General features: G+C 41.4%; 1 protein-coding gene across 1 annotated transcript in view; it reads left to right on the top strand.

Annotated features, from left to right (window-relative positions):
* The window catches only part of C10H12orf56 (chromosome 10 C12orf56 homolog), a 123742-nt gene that overhangs the window by 83061 nt on the left and 20845 nt on the right, over positions 1-19836 (top strand). The window contains 2 exon segments of the mRNA XM_073214273.1: positions 1414-1558; positions 18522-18580. Of these exon segments, the coding sequence (XP_073070374.1) occupies positions 1414-1558; positions 18522-18580 (204 nt within the window).

Genomic DNA, 19836 nt, shown 5'->3' with positions numbered 1-19836 from the left:
CTCTATGATTGCTATCACCGAGTTCTTAATGATAATTTCTCTTCCAGTGTCTCTGCTTGAAAAGAGACTGTTTTTCTTAATTTCTGTGTTAAATAAGAGAGGCTCAATGACTGGATAGGGAAGAACATCTTAGATTTTTTTAAAGAAAGGGGTAGTAGTAGACTGTAGTAGTATTGCGATAAATGACTGGTATCAAAGTTTGTGGAATAGGTGGCAAAAATATTTTCACTTCAAGTTAGAAATTCTAAGAAGTTTCATCAACCTACACAGAATGTGAAACATGTCTCCTACTGTTGACTTACATTTTGCTTTTCTGAGCTGTCGTATGTTGTATGAGCATGGACAGGTTCCTTAACCTCTCTACCATCCTGTAAGTGCGATAGCAATTCCCAGCTCAGCCCCCTTAGTGGGACTGAACAAACTAGACTGTGAAAAGTGCCCAGGCCAGAGCCTGCCAAACAGTAAGCACTTTGTTATTGTTATTACTGAGGACAGCAGGAGATGGAAACCATGTTTACCCCGATAAGGATTTCTCAAGCTGCTGAAAATCACCTGAGAGGCCAAGACAGAAATAACTAGTGATGTGAAACAGGATTAGTGTAATATAAGAAGTGTGGAAGAGGGTCCCTGTTCTTTGGTGGAGTTAGGGAAAGCTCTAAGGAGAAGGTGTTATTCATTTATTCCAGCTATGCCAGCTTTTCCTGAAGTGTAGAAGACAAATGGGTCTGTGATGGGAGATGATTTCATGTGGTACTTGGACACATGCATAAAATAACTTTGAATTCCGTGGTGAAGAAGTGATTTCTTTTCCAGCTAGTCTGGTCTTGTTAGGGAGAACCTCTCAGCTTATTGCTGGTAGTAGCAGCTAACACATGCTCATCTGCCTTTTTGTCAAAGAGGGAGCTGGCCTTGGACTTGGGATATGGAGCATCTACTTAGAATTTGTGTTGCTTTCATGCTACTTTTACAGTTACCTGTTATTTATGGCAAGGGATACTGGCTTTCCCTGTAAAGTAGTGACACAAAGTTTTCTTTATGAATCTTTCTAAGCAGAAAAAAAAAGTTGACTTAAAGAAAAACATTAATAATATTACATATGGTTCATGTATTATGGTAAATGGTATGTGAACAGACTCTGAGCTAGACTATGAAAGAGGGATAGAAGTTTATCACAGACAGAATATTCATCATTCAGATACAGCTTGAGTAAAGGTGCATGAGCACCAAGTATGTTTGCAGAGTAATAAATAACCTGATTTGGGGGGAGCAAAGTTCATTACTGATGAATTATAAAGTGACAAGTACAAAACTATATTAAAATTCCATGAGTAATAATGTAGTAATTGTTGATATTCCTCAACTTCTGTTTCTTTTCATTTTTTTTACATGGAAAATTTTCTTGTGTTTCTCTAGATCTGAGGAGAAAATAAAGCACTTCAGTCAACTTAAATCTGAACTTTTTCTTAAAGACAATACTTTGAGGAGGATACTTTGTTTAATTACAGAACTTAAAGTAGCAGCCCAGAAAAACTTCATTCTGAAAAGGCTTTTCTGGAAAGTAGGTGGTCTACTTTTAATCCTTAAAACTGGTTTCACCTGTTTATCAAATGTAGCTTGTTCAAGCATAAAGTAAACTATAAGAAAATGTCTTATATTCTGATGCTGTGTTTTAAAATGTTGGTAAAACTTAATGCAATCATGTCCTAGTGCTTGAAATGTGATGTGATCTATAATGTATTCTTTTGTGTGCTGGAAGGGAGATGGGAAGAGAGGAGAGTGATAGCAAAAACATAGTAGCTCATGTGGGTTGGGCTGGCCGAGTCAAATAATTAGAAGGGAACTTTTGGCATGCGAGATGTATGAGTTAAACACTGTGATGAAAGAGTAGATGTCAACAAGTTTTACTGTACAGGTACCCCCACAATAAAAATATAATCTTACAAAATTACTTCTGAATGTAGGAATGTTTTGTTTTTAAAACTGTGATTCCAACATGGTGAAGGGGGGAGCCTAGTAAACATAATGTTCTGCATGTAACTGTAGATTAATGATAACAACAACAACAACAAAACTGTGATTCCTTGGGAGTCAAGGCAACCTAGCTGTCACTCAGCAGTTACAGACTTGCTCTGTAAAACTTTCCCTTTCAACTTCAGGTGAGGGTATTGAGAAGCCTTGGTGAGTACTGGTGTGGTACATAGATGCTCAGGGGAGGGGTGAGCCTGCCAGGGCTGAGGTCATGGTGATGGCTATGTGCTGTATCTGGATTCTGACCAATACCCTCATACATGGTTACCACCATTTTACTGAACAGTTGTGAAGTGCACAGCTCCCCAGCCATATGAGACAGTCCTGGTCAATCCTTAAGATTTTCTGTGCTTCACAGGTAGGATAACCAACCATCCTATTTTGCCCAGACGACCTGTACCAGTTTACCTGGGACTAAGGAAGTTCCCAAGACATGGGACTTTCAGTGCAAAAGTTAGGACAGTCCCAAGAAAACTGGGATGGTTGAACACCCTAATTGGGGGGCATAGTAGCTATACGGAACAGTCCCCAACATTGAGCCAGATAGGGTAGTATAGTGCTGCATAATCTAAAATGCTTGTACTGGTTAGAGCTTGTTAGGAATACACCATCCAAGTTTAACTCGAGAATTTCAGAAGATTGTGGAAGATACAGGAACAGGCATTGCAATGACCAACCAAGGTGATTATGAAGATGGAAATTTGTTCATGTAGAAAGACTAAAGAAAATGGTATTACCTCGCACCCAAATAAATCTCTCCACTCCATCCCACACATGGTACCAGTTTAATCTATAACTCAATATATGTGGCCTTGCTCGCTCAAAAGCCTATTATGGGTCTCTTTACTAGTTCAGTACAAACACTCAGGCTTGGCAAATAAGGCTCTCCACCAATGGCCTCTATCAGAGCCCAAATTTGAACAGGCATGGCCTTTATTTTACCAGGGCAGGTTATCAGGAAAGGGCCAGCATTTGCATAGGGCAGGCACTGGAGAACGAATCCAGCTGTAGGTGCTCACAGAGAAGGCCTACTGTCCACAGGTAAGTGACCTCTTCATAGAGGATCTGCAACAATGAAGTATCAGGACATTTCAGCATTAACCCAGATGTCTACACAGACATTTGGCACCAGGGAGAACTGCTTATTTAGGGTTTGAAAAAGGGTCTTCATGGAATGCAGGCAAGGATATAAAGATTGTCAAGAGTAAAGCCAGTAGCTGGTACAGGTCTGGCAAAGGACTCAGCACAGGCCCAAGGGAGAAGTCCACTTGGACAAACTAGGCATATGAGAGGACTGGATTTAAAGCAGATGTCGAAATACCACCTAAGGGTTAGACTAGGAAGATGGTGTTGATGTTGAACACCAGTGTTGGTCCTGAGGTTGTTTAAGCCTCTCCAATCTTAAAATGGGCCAGATACAGGTGGCCTCGGGTGTGAAACAAAAGGATGCAGACAAAAAAAAGAAAACTGGGCCTAACTTATTCAACCCACCACTTCAACACCCTCACCTCTTTCTTCTACAAGTTCAGGCCATGTGGAATGGCTCAAACACCCTGTCCTTTCCTGCTCCTCTATGGCTTCCCCTGTTGCTTGCTTTCTCTAGGATACTCCTTCTGTTTTCTCCTGTTAAAATACTACCCAGTCATTCTTCAAGGCTCGGCTCAGATGCTATTCTTCTGCCTTTCCAGTCATTTTCAGAGGGATTTGGGTACCATACCCTTTTTGATTCGTTATGGCACTTCTATGCCATAGAACTTTCTTTGATGTTTCATAATCTGCATTGTTCATTAAAGTAGCCAGTAGCCATGTGTGGCTATTAAACACTTGAATGTGGCTTACCACTTAAGGAAGTGAAATTTTAATTTTTTAAAATTTTCATCAGTTTAAATTTAAATAGCCACATGCGGCCAGTAGCTACTGTATTGGGCAATGAATGCAGTTTCATGGCAACTGTCAGAGCACTTCCTCTTTAACCATTCAACAAACATATACTGCAGGCCTGTTCTGTGCTAAGCATGTTAATAGGAACATTAGAAATGCACACATGCTTAAGATACAGTTCCTACTCTCAAGAATTAGCACTTTGGCCCTTTTACTATAATTATTGGCACGTTTTTCTTATTTACCACAATAACCTGTCTTCAGGACAGGCATATATGTCTTCCTCATCTTTGTACTGTCCCTAAGGCCTACCACAATGCCATGCTTTCACCAGGTCCCACAGTCAATTCTTAGTGAACTGAAAATATATTTCTCTTGTAAAAAATTAACCCGATCAAAATTTTAGGAATGAAACCTTTATGTTGTTTCGTACTTGAAAATACTGCAGCTATTCTTTAATATAATGTCCTTAGATGGACTAAAATAGGTCTTGAGCACTCAGCTGTCAGAAATGGAAAGCCAACATGGATGGAGAGGGAAGTAACAGGCCCGGGCAGTCTCCCTGTCTGGGGTCTTCCCACACCGCAGTGGAGTATCTTGCGCCGCTCCCACCACCATGCCGTGGGGACCTCGGAGCCTTGTGCTCTCACCCTCCAATCCGCAGCCAAGATCTAGTCTCATGTTCACTTACCCAAAGTTAACATATAAAATTAATAAGAGTCGGGGCGGAGCCAAGATGGCGGCGTGAGTAGAGCAGTGGAAATCTCCTCCCAAAAACACATAGAGCTATGAAAATATAACAAAGAAAAATCTTCCTAAAATAGAGACCACAGGACACAGGACAACATCCAGACCACATCCACACCTGCAAGAACCCAGCGCCTTGTGAAGGGGGTAAGATACAAGCCCCAGCCTGGCGGGACCCGAGCGCCCCTCCCCCCGGCTCCCGGCGGGTGGAGAGAAACCGGAGCGGTTTTTTTTTTTTTTTTTTTTGGCGAGCGCTTTTTGGAAGCCTTAGAGGGACGGGCCTCCGTTGCTGGGGAGGCAGGGTGGCGGGACCGGTGAGGAGGTGCCTGGGAACGGCGCCGGAGGACAAAGAATATCCCGCGTTTCTCCCTGCGAGACCTGGGGGCGGGTGCCTGAGACCGGTGCCTGAGGACGGAGGAGGTCGCGCGTTTTTCCCCTTTTTTTTTTTTTTCTCTTTTTGGCTAGCGCTTTTTGGAAGCCTTGAAGGGACGGGGACCCCAGTGCTAGGGAGGCACGGTGGCGGGACTGGTGAGCGGGTGGCTGGGACCGGCGCCTGAGGACAAAGAATATCCCCCGTTTTTCCCTGCGGGACCGGTGGGCGGGTGCCTGAGACCGGCACTTGAGGACAGAGGAAATCGCGCGTTTTTCCCCTTTTTTTTTTCTCTTTTCTGCGAGTGCTTTTTGGAAGCCTAAAAGGGACAGGGACCCCGGTGCTAGGGAGTCCAGGGCGGCGGGACTGGTGAGCGGGTGCCTGGGACCGGCACCTGAGGACAAAGAATATCCCGCATTTTTCCCTGTGGGACTGGTGGGTGGGTGCCTGAGACCAGCACCTGAGGACGGAAGAAATTGCGCGTTTTTCCCCTTTTTTTTCTCTCTTTTTGCCGAGTGCTTTTTGGAAGCCTTGAAGGGACAGGGACCCCGGTGCTAGGGAGGCAGGGCGGCGGGACTGGTGAGCGGGTGCGTGGGACCAGTGCCTGAGGACAAAGAATATTGAGCGTTCCTTCCCTGCGGGACCGGTGGGTGGGTGCTTTTTGGAAGCCTTGAAAGGACAGGGACCCTGGTGATAGGGAGACAGGGCAGCAGGACCAGTGAGCGGGTGCCTGGGACCGGCACCTGAGGACAAAAAAAAAAAAAAAAAATCGCTTGTTTCTTCCTTTTTTTTCCTTTTTTTTCCCTCTTTGTTTCTGTTCCCTCTCTCATTGTTGCTGCTGTTGTTTTGGTTTGGAGAGTGCTTTTTGGAAATCTTAAAGGGGCAGGACAGGTCACTTAGACCAGAAGCAGGGAATCTGGGGATCTCTGGGCACTCTAACCCCCTGGGCAGCAGGGAGCACAGAGGCCCCTTACGGAGATAAATAGTCTCCTGGCCGCTCCCCCTCCAACGGGGCTCCACCATTTTGGAGGAACAGCCCCAGCCAGGCCAAGCCCACAGCAACAGCGGAGATAAATCCCAAAGCAACTGGGCAGGAAGCAGAAGCCCTGTCTGCGCACAGCTGCCCAGCACAAGCCACTAGAGGTCGCTATTCTCCCAGGAAAAGGCTACAAACCAACAAGAAGGGAAGCTCTTCCAGCGGTCACTTGTACCAGCTCTGCAAACTATCTCTATCACCATGAAAAGGCAAAACTACAGGCAGACAAAGATCACAGAGACAACACCTGAGAAGGAGACAGACCTAACTAGTCTTCCTGAAAAAGAATTCAAAATAAAAATCATGAACATGCTGACAGAGATGCAGAAAAAAATGCAAGAGCAATGGGATGAGATGCAGAGAAAAATGCAAGAGCAGTGGGATGAAGTCCGGAAGGAGATCACAGATGTCAGGAAAGAGATCACAGAAGTGAAACAATCCCTGGAAGGATTTATAAGCAGAATGGATAAGATGCAAGAGGCCATTGAAGGAATAGAAGCCAGAGAACAGGAACGTATAGAAGCTGACATAGAGAGAGATAAAAGGATCTCCAGGAATGAAACAACACTAAGAGAAATATGTGACCAATACAAAAGGAAAAACATTCGTATTATAGGGATACCAGAAGAGGAAGAAAGAGGAAAAGGGATAGAAAGTGTCTTTGAAGAAATAATTGCTGAAAATTCCCCAAACTGGCGGAGGAAATAATCGAACAGACCATGGAATTATACAGAACCCCCAACAGAAAGGATCCAAGGAGGACAACATCAAGACACATAATAATTAAAATGGCAAGGATCAAGGACAAGGAAAGAGTTTTAAAGGCAGCTAGAGAGAAAAAGGTCACCTATAAAGGAAAACCCATCAGGCTAACATCAGACTTCTTGACAGAAACCCTACAGGCCAGAAGAGAATGGCATGATATACTTAATGCAATGAAACAGAAGGGCCTTGAACCAAGGATACTGTATCCAGCACGACTATCATTTAAATATGATGGTGGGATCAAACAATTCCCAGACAAGCAAAAGCTGAGGGAATTTGCTTCCCACAAACCACCTCTACAGGGCATCCTACAGGGACTGCTCTAGATGGGAGCACCCCTAAAAAGAGCACAGAACAAAACACACAACATATGAAGAATGGAGGAGGAGGAATAAGAAGGGAGAGAAGAAAAGACTCTCCAGACAGTGTATATAACAGCTGAATAAGCGAGCTAAGTTAGGCAGTAAGATACTAAAGAAGCTAACCTTGAACCTTTGGTAACCACGAATCTAAAGCCTGCAATGGCAATAAGTACATGTCTTTCAATAGTCACCCTAAATGTAAATGGACTTAATGCACCAATCAAAAGACATAGAGTAATAGAATGGATAAAAAAGCAAGACCCATCTATATGCTGCTTACAAGAAACTCACCTTAAACCCAAAGATAAGCATAGACTAAAAGTCAAGGGATGGAAAAACATATTTCAGGCAAACAACAGTGAGAAGAAAGCAGGGGTTGCAGTACTAATATCAGACAAAATAGACTTCAAAACAAAGAAAGTAACAAGAGATAAAGAAGGCCACTACATAATGATAAAGGGCTTAGTCCAACAAGAGGATATAACCATTCTAAATATATATGCACCCAATACAGGAGCACCAGCATATGTGAAGCAAATACTAACAGAACTAAAGAGGGAAATAGACTGCAATGCATTCATTGTAGGAGACTTCAACACACCACTCACCCCAAAGGATAGATCCACCGGGCAGAAAATAAGTAAAGACACACAGGCACTGAACAACACACTAGAACAGATGGACCTAATAGACATCTATAGAACTTTACATCCAAAAGCAACAGGATATACATTCTTCTCAAGTGCACATGGAACATTCTCCAGAATAGACCACATACTAGCTCACAAAAAGAGCCTCAGTAAATTCCACAATATTGAAATTCTACCAACCAATTTTTCAGACCACAAAGGTATGAAAGTAGAAATAAATTCTACAAAGAAAACAAAAAGGCTCACAAACACATGGAGGCTTAACAACATGCTACTAAATAATCAATGGATCAATGAACAAATCAAAATAGAGATCAAGGAATATATAGAAACAAATGACAACAACAACACTAAGCCCCAACTTCTGTGGGATGCAGCGAAAGCAGTCTTAAGAGGAAAGTATATAGCAATCCAGGCACACTTGAAGAAGGAAGAACAATCCCAAATGAATAGTCTAACATCACAACTATTAAAACTGGAAAAAGAAGAACAAATGAGGCCTAAAGTCAGCAGAAGGAGGGACATAATAAAGATCAGAGAAGAAATAAACAAAATTGAGAAGAATAAAACAATAGCAAAAATCAACGAAACCAAGAGCTGGTTCTTTGAGAAAATAAACAAAATAGATAAGCCTCTAGCCCAACTTATTAAGAGAAAAAGAGAGTCAACACAAATCAACATAATCAGAAATGAGAATGGAAAAATCACGACAGACTCCACAGAAATACAAAGAATTATTAAAGACTACTATGAAAACCTATATGCCAACAAGCTGGAAAACCTAGAAGAAATGGACAACTTCCTAGAAAAATACAACCTCCCAAGACTGACCAAGGAAGAAACACAAAAGTTAAACAAACCAATTACAAGCAAAGAAATTGAAACAGTAATCAAAAAACTACCCAAGAACAAAACCCCGGGGCCGGACGGATTTACCTCGGAATTTTATCAGACACACAGAGAAGACATAATACCCATTCTCCTTAAAGTGTTCCACAAAATAGAAGAAGAGGGAATACTCCCAAACTCATTCTATGAAGCCAACATCACCCTAATACCAAAACCAGGAAAAGACCCCACCAAAAAAGAAAATTACAGACCAATATCCCTGATGAATGTAGATGCAAAAATACTCAATAAAATATTAGCAAACAGAATTCAACAGTATATCAAAAGGATCATACACCATGACCAAGTGGGGTTCATCCCAGGGATGCAAGGATGGTACAACATTCGAAAATCCATCAACATCATCCACCACATCAACAAAAAGAAAGACAAAAACCACATGATCATCTCCATAGATGCTGAAAAAGCATTTGACAAAATTCAACATCCATTCATGATAAAAACTCTCAGCAAAATGGGAATAGAGGGCAAGTACCTCAACATAATAAAGGCCATATATGATAAACCCACAGCCAGCATTATACTGAACAGCGAGAAGCTGAAAGCATTTCCACTGAGATCGGGAACCAGACAGGGATGCCCACTCTCCCCACTGTTATTTAACATAGTACTGGAGGTCCTAGCCACGGCAATCAGACAAAACAAAGAAATACAAGGAATCCAGATTGGTAAAGAAGAAGTTAAACTGTCACTATTTGCAGATGATATGATACTGTACATAAAAAACCCTAAAGACTCCACTCCAAAACTACTAGAACTGATATCGGAATACAGCAAAGTTGCAGGATACAAAATCAACACACAGAAATCTGTAGCTTTCCTATACACTAACAACGAATCAATAGAAAGAGAAATCAGGAAAACAATTCCATTCACCATTGCATCAAAAAGAATAAAATACCTAGGAATAAACCTAACCAAGGAAGTGAAAGACTTATACTCTGAAAACTACAAGTCACTCTTAAGAGAAATTAAAGGGGACACTAATAAATGGAAACTCATCCCATGCTCATGGCTAGGAAGAATTAATATCGTCAAAATGGCCATCCTGCCGAAAGCAATATACAAATTTGATGCAATCCCTCTCAAATTACCAGCAACATTCTTCAATGAATTGGAACAAATAATTCAAAAATTCATATGGAAACACCAAAGACCCCGAATAGCCAAAGCAATCCTGAAAAAGAAGAATAAAGTAGGGGGGATCTCACTCCCCAACTTCAAGCTCTACTACAAAGCCATAGTAATCAAGACAATTTGGTACTGGCACAAGAACAGAGCCACAGACCAGTGGAACAGATTAGAGACCCCAGAAATTAACCCAAACATATATGGTCAATTAATATTTGATAAAGGAGCCATGGATATACAATGGCAAAATGACAGTCTCTTCAACAGATGGTGCTGGCAAAACTGGACAGCTACATGTAGGAGAATGAAACTGGACCATTGTCTAACCCCATATACAAAGGTAAACTCAAAATGGATCAAAGACCTGAATGTAAGTCACGAAACCATTAAACTCTTGGAAAAAAACATAGGCAAAAACCTCTTAGATATAAACATGAGTGATCTCTTCTTGAACATATCTCTCCGGGCAAGGAAAACAACAGCAAAAATGAGCAAGTGGGACTACATTAAGCTGAAAAGCTTCTGTACTGTGAAAGACACCATCAATAGAACAAAAAGGAACCCTACAGTATGGGAGAATATATTTGAAAATGACAGATCTGATAAAGGCTTGACGTCCAGAATATATAAAGAGCTCACACACCTCAACAAACAAAAAACAAATAACCCAATTAAAAAATGGGCAGAGGAACTGAACAGACAGTTCTCCAAAAAAGAAATACAGATGGCCAAGAGACACATGAAAAGATGCTCCACATCGCTAATTATCAGAGAAATGCAAATTAAAACTACAATGAGGTATCACCTCACACCAGTAAGGATAGCTGCCATCCAAAAGACAAACAACAACAAATGTTGGCGAGGCTGTGGAGAAAGGGGAACCCTCCTACACTGCTGGTGGGAATGTAAATTAGTTCAACCATTGTGGAAAGCAGTATGGAGGTGCATCAAAATGCTCAAAACAGACCTACCATTTGACCCAGGAATTCCACTCCTAGGAATTTACCCTAAGAACGCAGCAATCAAGTTTGAGAAAGACAGATGCACTCCTATGTTTATCGCAGCACTATTTACAATAGCCAAGAATTGGAAGCAACCTAAATGTCCATCTGTAGATGAATGGATAAAGAAGATGTGGTACATATACACAATGGAATACTACTCAGCCATAAGAAGTGGAAAATCCAACCATTTGCAGCAACGTGGATGGAGCTGGAGAGTATTATGCTCAGTGAAATAAGCCAAGCGGAGAAAGAGAAATACCAAATGATTTCACTCATCTGAGGAGTATAGGAACAAAGGAAAAACTGAAGGAACAAAACAGCAGCAGAATTACAGAACCCAAAAATGGACTAACAGGTACCAAAGGGAAAGGAACTGGGGAGGATGGGTGGGCAGGGAGGGATAAGGGGGGGGAAGAAGAAGGGGGGTATTAAGATTAGCATGCATGGGGGGGAGGGAGAAAGGGGAGGGTGGGCTGCACAACACAGAGAGGACAAGTAGTGACTCTACCACATTTTGCTAAGCTGATGGACAGTAACCGTAATGTGGTTGTTAGGGGGGACCTGATATAGGGGAGAGCATAGTAAACATAGTATTCTTCAGGTAAGATTAAAAATTTAAAAAAAAAAGAAAGAAAGAAAGAAAAGGGGGATTACTCCTTAACAGGATAAAACTATTGGTAAATCAAAGATCAACGCATGCTTTAAATATCCTTAATGTTGATCACTTAAAGGGTGTCAGATGATCAGCTATGGAGGTACTCTTTTCTGATAATATTCCTTTCTCTTAATTAAAAAAAAAGAAAAAAAAAAAGCAGTTACTGTGTGCTGACCTCCAATGAGTTCTGCACAGTGGTATAGAGGGCATGTCAAAGTGTGGGCAAAGGGTCTGTTTGTTTCTACGCAGAAGATCAAGGCCTAGCTTGGATACCCAGAAAATGAACTAAGATACGATATGAGGAGGAGCTTCCGGCATCAGCACTCTCTGGAGGACTCGTGCCGGGGGATGATCATCAAAAAGCCTCCACAGGGATCTGGATGATGCTGCGGTTGTGGCTGCATCCAGCCCACCGTCTCCTGGACTTGCCATAAGAAGGAGGAGGGAGATGTCTAGGCTGGCATGTGCATACAGTGAGACAACGAATTTGACCAGATCTGTACTGTTGGAACTCAACCAGGAGTTGGGAGGGGTGCAAGTTGTAGCACCCCAAAATGTCATGATTATAGACTATCTATGGTTAAAAGAACATATGGGATGTGAACAGATCCCAGAAATGGGCTGCTTTAATTTGTCTGATGGTTCAAGTACAGTTGGACAATATCCATCATATCATAGATAAATTTTCACAAATGCCTAGGGTGCCTAAATGGTTTTCTTGGCTTCACTGGAGATGGCTGGTAATTATAGATTTGCTTTGTTTATGTCACCGTATTCCTATTATGTTAATATGTGTGTGCAAATTAGTTAGTAGTTTAAAACCTATACATAATTAAGGTACTATACAAGAAGATATGTCAAAGAAATAATCAATCCTCCCAAGTTTCCTTCATATGCTACATCTATAGCTTTTCTTCTTCCTTTCTAATTACAAACCTTAAATAGAATTCGTGCCTCATATCGAATTTACCGAGTATCATAATTCCTCCAGGTGGTAAAGATACCTTGAGACAAGTGCTGGGCATAGAAGCCACAGGGCATAAATCTGCAAAGAAGTAAAAAGCTAACCTTTGCAAACAATATGGCTTCTCTCTCACTTACCAACTTTACATTTCCCTGTATGGCCCCGGAAGATGACTGGTTAGCCAGAGACGGGTAAGATTCCTCAAGGGAGGAACAACCTAAGACAGGCACAGTCGCAGGGGGGCCATCAGGTGAGAATTTGGGGATCAACAGAGGTGAGGCTCAGAACCTCACCCCCCCTGCTTTGAGAGAAATCTTCTGCATCCGTGGATGTCTTGCTGCCCTTGTCTAGCCTGGATTAATACTTAGTCCATAGGCACACACCTGATCATCTGATCATCTATATTTGCCTTCTTACAGCACTAAACTATGTTTTCTACCTTTATCTTGCATCTACCTACCACTTCAGCATTTTATTAAAAATAAAAATAATAATAATAATAGGAGAAATGTGGGATCAACATATAAATCAAGTACAAAAATCAAATGAATATTCATATTTGACCTGATGGTTTATAGGTCATATTGCATGATCAAAACCGAAAGTTTCTGTGATGAATGCCCTTGTACTGTTCACCATGTAAGAATTTATTCACTCTGTAAGAATTCGTTCACCATGTAAGAACTTGTTCGTTATGCTTCAGAAGATTGGAGACTGACGAGAATTAGGCTTCAGATGGATTAATGATTGTACATTGAGCATTGACCCCCCTATACTGAATTTTATTGTTGTTAACAACCATTTGATCAATAAATATGAGAGATGCCCTCTCAAAAAAAAAAAACAAAAACGTAGCTTTAGCCCTTCTGATTGACTCCTCATGCTCACAAGATGGCAGTTTGCATCTCATCTGCATTCCAGGCAAAAAGACAGGGAAGAGTGAAGGCCAAGTGCCAACTGAGGTAGGTCTTTTAAAAAATACCTTCTCAGAAGCCCCATATGGTGATTTCCACTTACATCTTATTGGCCAGACTGTGTCATGTGCCCTTCCTTAGCAGCAAAGGATAGTGGGAAATGCATTTTTTTTAAAAAGGGCACATTATGGTTCTGAACAAAAGTGCCTTTATAGAAAAGAAGTGGCAGAGTAATAGAAATTGTCTAGGCACCCAGTAGTGTGAGCCTCTTCCTTTTGCACAAGAAAAGCCATTTTCCCACTTTTCAGTCCTAGAAGAATGTAGCCCCCACACCATGTTCCATGTTTTTACTGTAATCTGAACGGAGTTTTCGGTAGTGAGAACAGATGTACAGAATTCCTGAGAACATGAGAAAGAACCTGTCCATGGCTGGAGCTTAGAGTGGGCATATGTGATGGAGGATAATTGCAAATGAGCTTTGCTCAGTTGTACATTTTTGTGATTGTTCAAATTAACAATGCCAAGTTTAAATTTTAAGAGGGTATAGACTGTGACTGCTTAATCTATGTATATAAAACCCAGGCTACCTGAACCTCATGTAGGCAGTTGCTAATAAATGCCTTTCCTAGAAATGAAAAAAAAAAAAAAAAAATTAATAAGAGTCAATATTTTTCCCTTATTTCAGGGGCGTTTTTACTTAAATGGCTACCATAGCCTTAAGCTTCGGCAGTGGTTTTCCAACTTTGTGCTGGACTCCTTGGAGAACATAACATGTGAAGCTCCCTTAGGAACCCACACTTGGGTGGGGAGATTAGAAGTATCTCTAAGTTTTGGTTCCTGTGAATGATGATGGAAAATTGGATATACAATAAATTTATATAAATAAAAAATTTCAAATATATACAAAACTATATATATATATATATACACACACACACACATATATATATATGTAATTTCCCTTTTTAAAATCAGCTTTATGGGGTATAATTTCTTTTGGGTAATCTTTCTTTATAATTTTATTACAAGCAAAATTTTAAATTGTGAGAATACTTTTTCATAGGTTGACAAAAACTGTAAGCTTTAGGAGTATAGACACCATGTCTGTCTGTCTGTTTTGCTCAAGACGTTATCTTATTACCTAGCATAGCACCTGCCACATAGCTGGCAACCAACAGTTATGTATTCAGAGAATGACTGAATGAATAGAGTTCTCTATTCATATTCGTTCTTAACTCTTTATTCTTTCTCCATGAGGTTTCTTTTTTCTTCAACATTTTTTAAAATTGTGGTAAAATACACGTAAGATAAAATTTACCACCTTAACCATTTTTAAGTATATGACTCAATGCTATTAAGTAGGTACATTACTTTGCTGTACAACCATCACCACCATCCAGCTCCAGAACTCTTCATCTTGCAAAACTGAAACTTTATTCCCTAAACAATAATTTGCCATATCCTCCTCCCCCAGCCCCTGGCAACCATCATTCTTCTTTCTGCTTTTATGAATTTGACTACTCTAAATATGTCATGTAAGTGGAGTCACCCAGTGTTTGTCTTTTTGTGACTGGCTTATTTCATTTAGCATAATGTCTTCTGGGTTCATCAGTGTTGTAGCACATGTCAGAATTCTCCATGTACTCATATACCACATTTTACTTATCCATTCATTCACTGATAGACACTTGCATTGCTTCCATGTTTCAATTCTTCTGGGTGTGTACCCAGAAGTAGGATTGCTGAAGCACACAGTAATTTAATTTTTTTTTTTAGGCATCTTTGTACTGTTTTTCACAGAGGCTATACTATTTTACATACCCATCAACAGTGCACAAGGGTTCCAGTTTCTCCAAATTCTTGTCAATGTTTATTATTTTTTGATTTTTTCATTGGAGCCATCCTAATGGGTGTGAGGCGATATCTCATAGTTTTGATTTGCATTTCCCTAATGATCAGTGGTACTGAGCATTTTTTTCATGTACTTATCAGCCATGTGCATATCTTTTTTTTTTTTTTTTTGTGGACATATGTTTTAATTTCTCTTGGGTAGATAAACCTAGGATTGAAATTTCAGGTCATCTGGTAAACTCTATTTTACCAGATGGACAGAGGGACTGCCAAACTGTTTTCCAAAGTGGCTCCACCATTTTACTTTTCTCATCAGCAATGTTTGAGGATTCCAATTTCTCCACAGCCTCACCAAAAATTGTTACTGTCCACCTTTTTTTTTTGTATCATTAATCTATAGTTACATGAGGAACATTATGTTTATTAGACTCCCCCCATCACCAAATCCCCCCCACATACCCCATTACAGTCACTGTCCATCAGCGTAGTAAGATGCTGTAGAATCACTACTCGTCTTCTCTGTTGTACAGCCTTCCCCATGCCCCTCCCCCACATTATGTCTGCTAATAGTAATGCCCCCTTTCTTTTTTCCCTCCAACCTTATCCCTCCCTTCCCACCCATCCCCCCAGTTCCTTTCCCTTTGGTAACAGTCCATTCTTGGGTTCTGTGAGTCTGCTGCTGTTTTCTTCCTTCAGTTTTTTTCCTTGTTCTTATACTCCACAGATGAGTGAAATCATTTGGTACTTGTCTTTCTCCACCTGGCTTATTTCACTGAGCATAATACCCTCTCGCTCCATCCATGTTGTTGCAAATGGTAGGATTTGTTTTCTTCTTATGGCTGAATAATATTCCATTGTGTATATGTACCACATCTTCTTTATCCATTCATCTACTCATGGACACTTAGGTTGCTTCCATTTCTTGGCTATTGTAAATAGTGCTGCAATAAACATAGGGGTGCATATGTCTTTTTCAAACTGGGCTGCTGCATTCTTAGGGTAAATTCCTAGGAGTGGAATTCCTGGGTCAAATGGTATTTCTATTTTGAGCTTTTTGAGGAACCTCCATACAGCTTTCCACAATGGTTGAACTAATTTACATTCCCACCAGCAGTGTAGGAGGGTTCCCCTTTCTCCATATCCTCGCCAACATTTGTTGTTGTCTGTCTTTTGGATGGTGGCAATCCTAACTGGTGTGAGGTGATATCTCATTGTGGTTTTAATTTGCATTTCTCTGATGATTAGTGATGTGGAGCATCTTTTCATGTGCCTGTTGGCCATTGAATTTCTTCTTTGGGGAAGTGTCTGTTCAGCCCCTCTGCCCATTTTTTAATTGGATTATTTGCTTTTTGTTAGTTGAGGTGCATAGGCTCTTTGTATATTTTGGATGTCAACCTCTTATAGGATATGTCATTTATGAATATATTCTCCCATACTGTAGGATGCCATTTTGTTCTACTGATGGTGTCCTTTGCTGTACAGAAGCTTTTTAGTTTGATATAGTCCCACTTGTTCATTTTTGCTTTTGTTTCCATTGCCTGGGGAGATATGTTGATGAAGAAGTTGTTCATGTTTATATTCAAGAGATTTTTGCCTATGTTTTTTTCTAAGGGTTTTATGGTTTCATTACTTACATTCAGATCTTTGATCCATTTCGAATTTACTTTTGTGCATGGGGTTAGACAGTGATCCAGTTTCTCTTACATGTAGCTGTCCTGTATATCTTCTTTGGAGAAATTATTGGGGGTATAATTTACATATAATAAATGCACCCATTTTAAGGGTACAGTTTGAAGCATTTTGACAAATACTTATACCTGTATAACCACTACGCAATTAAGATTTAGAGTATTTGTGTCACCTCCAAAAGGGCTACCTCATGCCCTTTGGTAGTCACTTGCCTCCCATCTCTTGCCTCAAGCAACTAGTATACTTTCTGTCACTACAGATTAGTTTTGCCTGTTCTAGGATTCCACCTACAAGGAACTGTATACTGTGTACTCTTTTGTGTCCAGCTTCTTTAGGCATAATAATTTTGAGATTCTTTCACATTGTTGTAGGTAGGTGAAAGATATTTTAAGAGTGAAAATTCCTAAACCTTTGAAAAAGTGGGAGATCATAATAACTGATATTTATTAACCACTTATGATATGCTAAGCACTGTTCAGGCTTTATAATACTATCTCATTTAATCCTGACATCAACCCTTGAGGTGATATTAACTCCATTTTAGAGATGAAGAAACTGAGTCACAGAGTGTATAAGTAATTTGTCAAATGTCATACAGATAACCCATGGCAAAGCTGGGACTTGAACTCAAAGAACCTGGCACTGGAGTCAGTGTGTAAAGTCACCACATTAACTTGTCAGGGTATTGGGTAAACCCCAACATTTCTGAGAGGGGCTGATGTACATCCTGCTTCTCCTCCTGTAGTCCCCTTCTCCACCTGCCATCCTCAGCCTCTTTGCATGCCATTATCAGCTAAATAAGGGAACGCATAAACCTGTTTAAAGAAAGTCTAAGTTGTTACTAGTATACAGAAGTCCTAGGGAAAAAATTGAATAGAGGAACAGAAAGAGAGAAGCAATTACATTATATTGCTCATTAGAACCAACTTGCCTGATTTCATGGGCCAGTGCTTATTTCACACTTAATTTATCTCCTAAGACTGGACAGGAACAAAAAAATTGGTTCTCCACTCTTGAATAAATGTTTTATTTTGACAGAGATGGCAATCTGCAGTTCCACTATATTAACATAAGTATGAATATGATTGTGCTTCATCTTTACAGACTACACCAGAGCTGTACATTTGTTGTATTAGTAAACATTTTTAAATGAACGCTTTTCTAGCCATTACTTCATTATATCCTCACAAAGGCCAAATTACTTTGAAAGGGCAGGAATTACAGTAGCTCCCATTTAATATATTATTCTAAGATGACTGAATGACTTCCTGAGATTACATACCTACTTCTGGATGATCTTCAATAGTAATGGTCAAGCCAGGCCTAGAAGGCACTTCCCAGTGTCATCCCTAGGCTTTATCTCTAGCTCTGTTCACCAGAACAGTGGTTTCCTGGTTATAAGTAAAAGTACTTTTCAATGTGGGTTGTAGTAGTATTAATAAGAGATATTATAATTCACTTCCTTCCTAACCAGAGAATAAATCATTTCTTCATTTTTATTGTGTAAGGGTATAAAGTTTTACCGATACCTTAATTATCATCTTCTTTCCTGCTTGCTTTCACAGAGCAGTGACCTTTTCTATTTCCTAGTGAACAAACTTCATGAGTACTTGCCAGAGTCAAGGATAAGAATGCACTTCAGAGAGAGGCGGAGCCAGGATGGCGGCATGAGTAGAGCAGTGGAAATCTCCCAAAAACACATAGAGCTATGAAAATATAACAAAGAAAAATCTTCCTAAAAGAGAGACCACAGGACACAGGACAACATCCAGACCACATCCACACCTGCAAGAACCCAGTGCCTTGCGAAGGGGGTAAGATACAAGCCCCGGCCAGGCGGGACCCGAGCGCCCCTCCCCCCAGCTCCCGGCGGGTGGAAAGAAACTGCAGCGAGTGCTTTTTGGAAGCCTTAAAGAGACAGGGCCCCCGTTGCTAGGGAGGCAGTGTGGCGGGACCGGTGAGCGGGTGCCTGGGACTGGTGCCTGAGGACAAAGATTATCCCGCGTCTTTCCCTGTGGGACCGGTGGGCGGGTGCCTGAGACCAGCACCTGAGGATGGAGGAAATCGCGCGTTGTTCCCCTTTTTTTTTCTCTTTTTGGCGAGTGCTTTTTGGAAGGCTTAAAGGAACAGGGACCCCGGTGCTAGGGAGGCAGGGCGGCGGGACTGGTGAGCGGGTGCCTGGGACCGGCGCCTGAGGACAAAGACTATCCAGTGTTTTTCCCTGCGGGACCGGTGGGAGGGTGCCTGAGACCGGCACCTGAGGACGGAGGAAATCGCGCGTTTTTCCCCTTTTTTTCCCTCTTTTTGGCGAGCGCTTTTTGGAAGCCTTAAAGGGACAGGGACCCCGGTGCTAGGGAGGCAGTGCAGTGGGACTGGTGAGCGGGTGCCTGGGACCAGCGCCTGAGGACAAAGAATATCCCGCATCTTTCCCTGTGGGACCGGTGGGTGGGTGCCTGAGACCGGCACCTGAGGACGGAGGAAATCACGCGTTTTTCCTCTTTTTTTTTTCTCTTTTTGGCGAGTGCTTTTTGGAAGCCTTAAAGGGACAGGGACCCCGGTGCTAGGGAGGCAGGGCGGCGGGACTGGTGACCGGGTGCCTGGGACTGACACCTGAGGACAAAGAATATCACGCGTTTTTCCCTGTGGGACCGGTGGGTGGGTGCTTTTTGGAAGCCTTGAAGGGACAGGGACCCTGGTGCTAGGGAGACAGGGCAGCAGGACCACTGAGTGGGTGCCTGGGACTGGTGCCTAAAAATCTCGTGTTTTTTCTTTTCTTTTCTTTTTTTTTTGTTCCCTCTCTCATTGTAGCTGTTGTTGTTTTGGTTTGGAGAGTGCTTTTTGGAAGTCTTAAAGGGGCAGGACAGGTCACTTAGACGAGAA

The sequence above is a fragment of the Manis javanica genome, chromosome 10 (genome assembly GCF_040802235.1).
Source record: "Manis javanica isolate MJ-LG chromosome 10, MJ_LKY, whole genome shotgun sequence".
Taxonomy (NCBI): Eukaryota; Metazoa; Chordata; class Mammalia; order Pholidota; family Manidae; genus Manis; species Manis javanica.
This window is presented reverse-complemented; position numbering and strand designations above follow the sequence as displayed.